The sequence below is a fragment of the Hyperoodon ampullatus genome (assembly GCF_949752795.1).
Source record: "Hyperoodon ampullatus genome assembly, chromosome: 11".
Taxonomy (NCBI): Eukaryota; Metazoa; Chordata; class Mammalia; order Artiodactyla; family Ziphiidae; genus Hyperoodon; species Hyperoodon ampullatus.
In genome coordinates, this window is record NC_136924.1 from 60,328,942 (window position 1) to 60,339,797 (window position 10,856).

A 10,856-nucleotide genomic window follows, 5' to 3' on the forward strand; every position below is an offset into this window, starting at 1 on the left:
GGGGAGGGCTTAAGTAATAACAACAACAACAAAAACAACAAAAGCCTATTTTTTATTGGTACCGTGCTAAGCATTAGGACAATGTACCGTTTTTAATTTCCACGAAACCCACTGAGATGCAAATCACTATTCTTTAGAAATTTAAAAAACTGAGTTTGGAGAAAGAAGGTACTAGTCAGTGGTCGCTGAAGCTCTAACAAGTGGAGCCTGGATTCAAAGCCAAATCCTCTGATTCCAAACCACAAACTTTAAAATTTCTACATTTTACAGTACTGCCTTCCTCCTTGATAAAAAAATCAGAGATTTGGATTTTGAACACACACGTACAACTTGTCAGAATATTAGATCTAGTCATCATGTTTACCACCTTTTTTTTTTTTTTTTTTTTTTGGCTGCACTGCACTGGCATGCAGGATCTTAGTTTCCCCACCAGCGATCAAACCCACACCCCCTGCAGTGGAAGCGTGGATTCTTAACCACTGGGCCGCCAGGGAAGTCCCACCACCTTCTTTTATAATTGATTGATTGTTTGATTGATTGATTGCTGCGCAGCTTACGGGGATCTTAGTTCCCCGACCAGGGATTGAACCCGGCCCCTTTGGCAGTGAAAGAGTGGAGTCCTAACCACTGGACAGCCAAGGAATTCCATACCACCTTCTTTTTTTTTTTTTTTTATTAGTTTCTGCTTTATAACAAAGTGAATCAGTCATACATACACATCTGTTCCCACATCCCCTCCCTCCCGCATCTCCCCCCTCCCACCCTCCCCATCCCACCCCGTACCGCCTTCTTTTATATCTCAGTACTATTCCCATCCCTAGGATCTAAGCCATAGTCATAGAGTAAGGTCCACTGCCAGTAAGGAACTGAACTTACTACTTCTGATACCAAAGGGGCCATGGTAGCTGTTTCTTCCAGGTGACTCAATTTGAGGTGCCCCCCAAGACCTCCTTGCTGGTCTCTGGTGGAGGGCTGTTCACCTCTCTCTCATTATAATACTGGATCACCTGCTGAACCCCAGCCTTCACTATAGGTTTAAGTGCAGTACTGATCATTAGTCCCGTGGGCCCCCCTGACACTCCAGCCATGGCCATCAGAAGTTCATAACCCAGATCTATGACCCCGTCTCGGCCTCGTTCCTTGGCCTTGTCCGAGCAGTTCTGAACAGCATAATACAATGCTGTGCCCAGGTTGTAGAAGGTTCCCACTCCTGGCAACAGCTGGACTACATTGTGCACACTCTGCTCCTGCTCCTGCTCGCAGTCCTTGATGGAGAGGGATCGTCGGGCCCTCTCTGGGTCTGGGTGCTCCCTGGCCAACAGCTGCAGAGCAGAGGCCAGGGCATCCACTGACACTCCCGTCCCTGTGCTTCTGCTTTTCTCGATCTCTTGAAGATACCTGATGAGGATCTGTGTAGCCTTTACACTCCCCTGGCGGTAGAGCTGAAGCTGCAGGACCCGTACATCAGCTTGACAGCCAGCTTTCTCCAAGGCAATCATCAGGGGCAGGCCTACCAGGAACTTGGGGAGAAGGGCCATGTGGGTGAAGCCAGGCAGGGATTTGGGGAGCAGGGTCCGGCAAGACAAGGGGGCTGAGGAAGGTAGCCAGGATCCCAAGGATGAGCGAAGATGCACCAAGTCGTCTGTCTGATTTCCATATGAAATTGCATCCACAGCGTGCAGCAGGAAGCAGCAAAGAAGTAACTCGGCTGGTACCATGATGAGTCTGAGACCACGCATGTCCGGAGCAGAGTGCACTGGAGACGGGAGAAACCAGAAACATACAAACCGTTTCCCTAAGGACTGTTGTCCAAAAGGAGCCCAGGACTCAGGGCAAACCTCATCTATCACCTCCAAACTTCTGTTCTTTTTAGCTAAAGGACTGAGAAACAGGAAATGCAACCCAATTGTTCCCTCTCAGCCTTCTGCATCTTCAGGTCTTCCTCTGCCTGATTTCCACCTATTTAATAGGGAGCCCCAAATTACCACAAAGTCTGGTGATTAAGAAGTAAGACTACTTTGATAGATTTGGTAGCTCCTCAATCCTGTTCTGCCTACTCCTCTGTCGGGTGAAGAAAGTAGATATTGGCTTTCCCCTATTATCAGTAAGAGATGTAATCTCTGCAAATATTTGTCCATTTGTACTGGCTTCTCAAACCTTGTCCCCTTGTCACACACTCGACCTCAATACCTAAAAACTCTGTTCTTTGGCATTTCCTACAGGTCCCTGTCACTTTCACACTCTAGCTCGTGATAGAAGCTGGGAAACCCAGAATCAGAAGAGGTTAGATGTCTATGATTCTCTTTTCAGTTTAAAAATTAAATTAGCAAGCTTCAGTGTCTCATTGGAGATTTAGTACAAGGTAGATGAATGAGAAAAAAGTTAAAATGCTTCTACGTGTTTCTATTCTGTAGTTTTGGCCTTATTTCTAACTTCCCTTTCCAAAGATAGAAATAACATTATGCAGCCCGTAAGAATCTGCTGGACTCATCCATTGTGGATAACAATCGTTTATCCATCAGCTGTTCTCTATGCTGAGAGAGATTGAGCTCCAGTATAATCCACCCAACTTCCACTTGTTTCTTTTACTAATCCAGTCATTCTAATGGATATAATAATGGATCACAGATTTGTGATATCATTGCTTAGCCATTTTTATTAGTTAACAATATGTGTCTTTAAGCTTTCATCAGATTGTAAATGTTCTGAACATGTGAAGTTTCCTTGAATTATAAATGTAATTATCAATAAAAAAATCAATCTGTCTATCTATGTATCTATTTCTCTGTCTTTCTATCTAGCTAATGTTTTCAATAGCACACTTTTCAACATGTGGAGGGAAATATGAGGGACTGGAGAATAGAAAGAATATGATGAAGTTTCTTTGCGTGCATTCCAAAGATAAAATTATCATTTTTTAAAAGAGGAGAATAGAAAAACGAATGAACAAAGAAACAAAATGGGCATAGAGAAGTGTAAGCAACCTATCTATTTAGTTTTTAACACTTCATTAGGGCAAGTCAGCTTCAATGGTGCCTGGAAGTTCACTTGGAGGATTGAAATCATATACTTCTTAGAAGAAATTCAAGATTTCAAAAGAATAACTTCTAAGTCATTTGATCTTTGTAACACTTTGTGCTCTACAACACATTGACAAAGTTCGGGAAAAAAAGTGTTAGGAACCATTGAGTCCTGTGTTTACTTTTCATAACTTTGATGCTTTTTTGTAATGACTTTGAAGAATGAGAACTTTTAAAGAGAGGGTAGTAGGAAAGGGTGGAGTGGAGTTTGATAAGAGCTTGTAAGAGACTATTAGCTTAGCGGGCGCAGAGTAGAAATAAGATGATTAGAAATTTTAATAACCTACAATGGAAAAGAATCTAAAAATGGCTATATGTATAAGTATAACTGAATCAGTTTGCTGTACACCTGAAACTAACAACATTGTAAATCAACTATATGTCAATAAAAATTATAAAAACAGAAAAAGAAAGTTAAAATGCTTCTCATGCTTAGACATATTACAGGTACAGTATATGATAACTGAAGGAAAAAGTGGAAAATTGAATGTGAAATAAGGACTGAGAGCTACTAAGTGGAGAAAAGCAAGGCTAACACCAGTCACCTGTGTCTTTTAGCACTGGGATGAAATGAAGAGCCTATACCTATCCTAAGTGGTGTCCAACATTTCTGCCTACTTACTGTGTCCCATCCTAGAAAGCAGTCCTGGGAAATCAGACTTGTCACCTAGGTGGCACTGACTATCTGAAGTAAAGAATCTGGACAAGTTCCTGAATCAATTTCCCCATAAAGCACTTCAGAATAACTGTGGAACATTTGATAAATTATATTGTCATCATCCATAGACACTGAGAGGCTCTTAACTTGGGGGTGTCTTCAGCTTTTTACCTAATTCTCCAACACGTTCCCAAGACTCATACTTGCAGTTCTAGGGGATGTTGATAGCAAAAGCTCTGAATTGTGTCACCAGCATCATGGGGGATGGCTTCTCAGCAAACTCAATCACCATCCAAGCTAACTGGAAGACCAACCACCCCAGTGGGCATATTCGCCATCATTAATACATTCCTCAGGGTGAGTAGCTGAGTTTTGGATTTATCCAAGCCTCCCCGTGGGTCCCCCAAGATCCCTCAGAATGCTTTAGCATTGCCAATGCCTTCTTCCTCATTGTGCTTTTTGCTCTCTCTCATGGATGAGGGTTTCAGTGGTGTCCTTTCCTCCTATCTTAACAAGGTGAAGCTACAGAATGTGGGCCTCAGCTGGGCTGACATCCTCCTCCTGGGCCACCTCCAGAGCTAAGTTGGATAGGTACTCAAGTAGAGGGGCTAAGGATGGGGCCGTACATAAGAGAACCTGGCAGGTCTTGGAATCTGGGAGAGGGATCTGGTTGGAGAGCATGTTCAGAGGATGCCCAGTTTCTATGAAAAACAGCTGGAAAGTCAGAACCCCTTCCTGGGTATTTCTTGGGAAGGCAGCCACTGGGGACAGCAAGACACAGCAAAGGAGCAGCACAGCCTGGATCATGGTGGGTCAGCAGAACAGCCCTGCTGGAAAGAATCAGTGCTCAGATTGGGAAGTGGGGAAAGGCTTGGGATGAAGAGATACTAAGACTGGTCAGAACTAGGAAGTGTCTTGGCCCTTAGAAACTTCGGTTACCTGGGCATACCTCATGCCCACTATTAAAGGCTATGGGAGATCCTCACTGTTTTGAGGAAGAAACAAACCAGAGGAACAAGAAAATCCAAACATCTCCTTTGCTTTGGTATCTTCATGGCTGGAATGACTGTTTTGATTTTTTTGTTGTATCCCACTTTCTCCTTTACCCCAGCCAGAATCACGAGGATGCCAGAATGCTGATAGTGTCCAAAACAATGAAGGACATAGCATTTGCAAATATTTATTCATCTCTCTCCAGCCCAGACTTTGTCCTCCTCACCTTTGTCCTATACTGACAAATAGGCCTTTTCCCTTTTTGACCCTACTAGTCCTGCCCCATATCCCCATTGTCCTAAGGTTTTACCCAGGACCTATACGTGAGATGAGGAGAAGTTCCCCTGCATCTTCTGAAAGGGAGAAGAGGTAAGGCAAAAAGGCTGATGACCTCTGGCAAGAGACCCCCAAAACGTTTAATAAGTTCTTATTAAAAGTATACACTGGGTGAAAGTCCAGGGAAACTGAAAATATTGGTAAGTTAAATGAAATCGGTACAACTTCTACTTCTCACTTTTCTAATTCCAATGCAAAACACAAATAAAATGTGTTCGGGGCTTCCCTGGTGGCATAGTGGTTAAGAATCCGCCTGCCAATGCAGGGGACACGGTTCAAGCCCTGGTCCGGGAAGATTCCACATGCCGCAGAGCAACTAAGCCCGTGTGCCACAACTACTGAGCCTGTGCTCTAGAGCCCGTGAGCCACAATACTGACCCCGCGTGCCACAACAACTGAAGCCTGCGCGCCTAGAGCCAGCGCTCTGCAACAAGAGAAGCCACCGCAATGAGAAGCCCACGCACCGCAACGAAGAGTAGCACCCGCTCGCCGCAACTAGAGAAAGCCCCCGCGCAGCAATGAAGACCCAATGCAGCCAAAAATAAATAAATAAATAAATTTATTTTTAAAAAATGTGTTCATCAGCTGGGTGGTAACTCTTTCCATATCTAACCAAAACTCCAAACATTGGCCTTCATCTAGGGTTTAGCATAACTACAGTCCAAAAATTAGGGGAAGAAGATATCTGATGCCTTCTGAAACTGTTACAGGTACCTACATATTGTTATGGTAAAAAGTTTCCTTGGTGCTGTCACTCATTTCTTTTTTTAAAATAAATAAATAATTAATTAATTTTTGGGGGCTGCGTTGGGTCCTCGTTGCTGCACGCGGGCTTTCTTTTAGTTGCGGCGAGCGGGGGCTACTCTTTGTTTTGGTACGAGGGCTTCTCATTGCAGTGGTTTCTCTTGTTGAGGAGCATGGGCTCTAGGTGCGCGGCTTCAGTAGTTGTGGCGCATGGGCTCAATAGTTACTGTCACTCATTTCTGACAGACAAGCAAAAGGAACAGGCCAGAGGGAGGGGCCCAGAGTCCTTCCCTCTATTTCACTTCCCTCAGTTCCCAGCAGCGGCCCCTGACAACTAACAGCAGACAGAAGAAAGAAGAGGGGTAGGTCTGTAAGGATGCACTACCAAAATCGTAGGAAGCAAGAACTAGGTGCAAAGCGGTCCAACACTACCTGAAGTTAATAGTTGCTAAATCCCTAGAGAACCCTACCTAGGACTATACCATTTCTGTGTAGTAACATAACAAACGGTAAAATATTTAACCCTTTTTTCCTAAGATCTATCAAAAAGCAAGAATATCTACTCATCACTTTTTCAGCATTGTACTGGAAGTCCTAAGTAGTGTAATGAGGAAATAATAAAAAATTAATCGCATAAAAAAATAGAAAGGAAATTAGAACGGTATTTATTTAGAAACAACATGATTGTTTATGTAGAAAATCCTAATTTTTTGAGGAACTTCCATACTGTTTTTTACAGTGGCTGCACCAGTTTACATTTGCACCAAGGAAACTAATATAATATGTCAATTACATCTCAATAAAAAGAATAAATGAAAGTGATATTACTATTTGTTTTACAGAAACAAAAAGGATTTTGAAAGTACTATGAATAGGTGTATGACAATAAATTGGATAATCTAGATGAAATAGACAAATTCTTAGAAACATACAACCTACCAAGACTGAATCATGAAGTAATAGAAAATATGAATAGACCTATAATTAGTAAGGAGATTGAGTCAGTAATCAAAAATTTCCCAATAAAGAAAAGCCCTGGACAAAATGGTCTTATTGGTGAATTCTACCAAATATTTGTGGGTTTTTTTAGTTTTGTTTTAATTTTTTATATTCTTTTTTTCCCTACCAAACATTTGAAGAAGAATTAATACCAATCCTTCTCAGACTCTTCTAAAATATCAAAGAGGAGGAACATGTCTAACTAATTCTACGAGACCAGCATTACCCTGATATCAAAGCTAGACAATGACCCTACAAGGAAAGAAAACTACAGACCTATACCTCATGAGAATATTAATGCAAAATACTAGCAAATTGAATTTGGTAGCATATTAAAAGGATTATACACCATGGCATAGTGGGATTTATTTCTAGAATGTAAGAGTGGTTCAATATATGAAAAATCAATCAGTGTAATTCACCACATTAACAGAATGAAAGAGAAAAATCACATGATCATCTAAATTGATGTAGAAAAGCATTTTACATCAACAAAATAGAAATAGGAAGAAGCTATCTTAATAATAAAGGTCATAAATGAAAAACCCAGAGCTAACATCATATTCAATGGTAAAAGACTGAAAGCTTTTCCTCTAAGATCAGGAACAAGACAAAGATGTTTGCTTTCAACACTTTTATTCAACATAGTGTTGAGCAATTAGGCAAGAAAAAGGAAAAAAGACATCCAAATTGGAAAGGAAAAAGCAAAATTATCTCTGTTTGCAGAAGACATGATCATATATGTAGAAAACCCTAAATATTCACAACACATACACACACATACACACACACCTGCTAGAATTAATAAACAAATTAAGCAAAGTTGCAGGATAAAAAATCAACACCCCAAATTAGCTGCATGTCTATACACTAACAGTGAAAAATATGAAAAAAGAAATAAAGAAAGAAAAATTTTTTACAACACCATCAAAAAGCATAAAATACTTATGAATAAACTTAACCAAGGTGGCAAAAGACTTATACATTGAAAACTACAAAACATTGCTGAAAGAAATTAAAGAAGGCATAAATAAATGGAAAGACATCACACCCATAGATTGGAAGACTTAACATTGTTAAGATGTCAATACTACCCAAAGAGACTAACAAATCTAATGCAATCTCTTCCAAAATCCCAGTAATGTTTTTTGCAAAACCAGAAAAACCATCCTAAAATTCACATGAAATTTCAAGAGACATTGAATAGCTGAAACAATCTTGAAAAAGAAAACAAACTTGGAGGACTTGCTTCCTGATTTGAAAATATATTACAAAGCTACATCACTACAAAGATGAAAACAACTTCGATGATCAAAAAGAAGTCAATAAAATAAGACTGAAGTAGTTCCTGAAAAAAAAAAAGCTACAGTAATCATAACAGTGTGGTACTACACATAATGACAAGTACCTCACAGGAGTCATTCTGCAAGGCCAGTCAAAGCCACACTTGCATGCTTTTGTAAGCAGCTGAGCTGCAGTGAGAGAATAATTCCTCTGCTTAAAAATGAAGATACTGGAACTTCCCTGGTGGCACAGTGGTTAAGAATCCACCTGCCAATGCAGGGACACGAGTTGGAGCCCTGGTCCGGGAAGATCCCACATGCTGCGGAGCAACTAAGCCCGTGCGCCACAACTACTGAGACTGCGCTCTGGAGCCCGCGAGCCCCAAGTACTGAAACCTGCGCACCTAGAGCCCGTGCTCCGCATCCAGAGAAGCCACCGCAATGAGAAGCCTCTGCACCTCAATGAAGAGTAGCCCCTGCTCACTGCAACTAGAGAAAGCCCGCGTGCAGCAACAAAGACCCAAACACAGCCAAAAATAAATAAATAAATAAATTTATTTTCTAAAAAAATGAAGATACAAACTAGGACACACAACTAAAGAAGCCTTGCCTCCTGAGAGAATATGCTTCAGCAAATGAAAGCATTTCCTGAAAATAAATCTAGTTTAGCCCTAACAGATAAGTGGATGAGAGACTTTGCTTAACATTGCTTAACATATTGGGAACTTATAAAAATCAAAGAGAAAAACAAAACATATTTATTTAAAAAATAAACTGAGAACAAAATTTTCAAAAAAGCACACACAGAAAACAGTGTGGCATCGGCATAAAGACAGACACATAGACTAACAGAAAAGGATAGAGAACCCAGAAGCAAATCTTTGCATATGTAGTTAAATGATTTTTTACAAGTGTGTTGGAACCATTCAGTGAGACATATGGTGCTGAGACAATTGGATATCCACATGCAAAAGAATGAAGTTTGACCCTTCCCTTACACCATATACAAAAATTAACTCAAAATGGATCAAAGACCTGAACATAAGAGCTAAAACAGTTTCTTAGAAGAAAACATAGGAAAAAAATTCTCATGACATTGCATTTGGCAGTAATTTATTGGATATGACACTAAAAGCACAGGCAACAAAAGAAAAAATAAACTGGACTTCATTAAAAACTTTAAATCAATTAACTTTTTAAACTTTTGTGCATCAAAGGACACTAACAACAGAGTGGAAAAATAACCCACAGAATGGGAGAAAATCTTTGCATATCATATAGCTGATGGGGGTTAATATCCAGACTATAAAAAGAATTCCTACAACTTAACAACAAACAAACAATTCAGTTTAAAAATGGGCAAAGGGGGGCTTCCCTGGTGGCGCAGTGGTTGAGAGTCCGCCTGTCGATGCAGGGGACACGGGTTCGTGACCCGGTCGGAGAAGATCCCACATGCCGCGGAGCGGCTTGGCCTGTGAGCCATGGCCGCTGAGCCTGCGCGTCCGGAGCCTGTGCTCCGCAACGGGAGAGGCCACAGCAGCGAGAGGCCCGTGTACCACACACACACACACACACACAAAAGGGCAAAGGGGAATTCCCTGGCTGTACAGTTGTTAGGACTTGGCGCTCTCACTGTGATTGCTAACCACAGTGGGCCTTGGGTTGGACCCCTGGTCGGGGAACTAAGATCGCACAAGCCTCGCGGCACAGCCCACCCCCCTGCCCAAAAAGAAGGGCAAGGGACTTGAATAGACATTTTTCCAAAGAAGATGTACAAATGGCCAATTAGCACATGAAAAGATGCCCAATATTATTAATCAGTAGGGAAATGCTAATCAAAACCACAATGAAAGACCATTTCACACAACCTAAATGTCCCTCACAAATGGGTGAACAAAATGTGGTATACACATACAGTGGAACATTATTCAGCCTTAAAAAGGAAGGAAATTTGAACACATGCTATAACATGAATGAACCTTAAGGACATTATAGTAAATGAAATCAGCCAGACACAGAAGAACAAATATTATATGATTCCACTTACATGAAGTCAAATTCAGAGACAGAAAGTAGAATAATGATTATTAGGGGCTGAGGACAGCGAGGAATGGGGAGTTAGTGTTAATGAGTACAGAATTTCAGTTTGGGAAGATGATGAAAAAGTTCTGGAGATTGATATGTTAACAAAGTGAATGGATATTAACAACGGTGTGAATGTACTTAATGTCACTAAACATACACTTAGAATTGGTTAAAATGGTAAATTTTATGTTATGTATGTTTTACCACAATAAAAAAGCATTAATCATAAAATTAAAGATCAATAAATTGGACTTCAAAATTACAACTTCTGCTGTTAAGAAAATGAAGAGACAAGGCATGGTCTGGGGAAAATACTTGCAAATATATATCTGACAAAGAATATCTATCACATATGATACGTGTGAAATTTATGTCAGTGATAAACAGTCGGCCTCAGTATCCATGGATGAAGAACCTGTATGGAAGGTCGACTGTACTATGACATTTTATATAAGGGACCTGAGCATCCACAAATTTGGTATGGGGGGAGGGTTCTGGAGGCAATCCCCCTCAGATACCGAGGGAGGACTGTATGGCACTATAATTTACATCACTGGTATGATACATGCAATATGCATATAGACACACAATATTAAATAAGCAAACAATTCCATTTTATAAATGGACAAAAGACTTGAACAGATACTCACTTCACAAAAGAAAACAGTGGCCAATAAA

The 10,856-nt window shown here is 40.7% G+C and overlaps 1 protein-coding gene across 1 annotated transcript; it reads right to left on the bottom strand.

Moving 5' to 3' along the window:
* Positions 1 to 923: 923 nt before the first annotated feature.
* APOF (apolipoprotein F) lies at positions 924 to 1,739 on the bottom strand (the record flags this gene model as incomplete). Its single annotated transcript, XM_079715570.1, has 1 exon — positions 924 to 1,739. One exon carries the CDS (start codon positions 1,737 to 1,739, stop codon positions 924 to 926), a length of 816 nt encoding a protein of 271 aa, XP_079571696.1.
* Between the last annotated feature and the right edge of the window lie 9,117 nt (positions 1,740 to 10,856).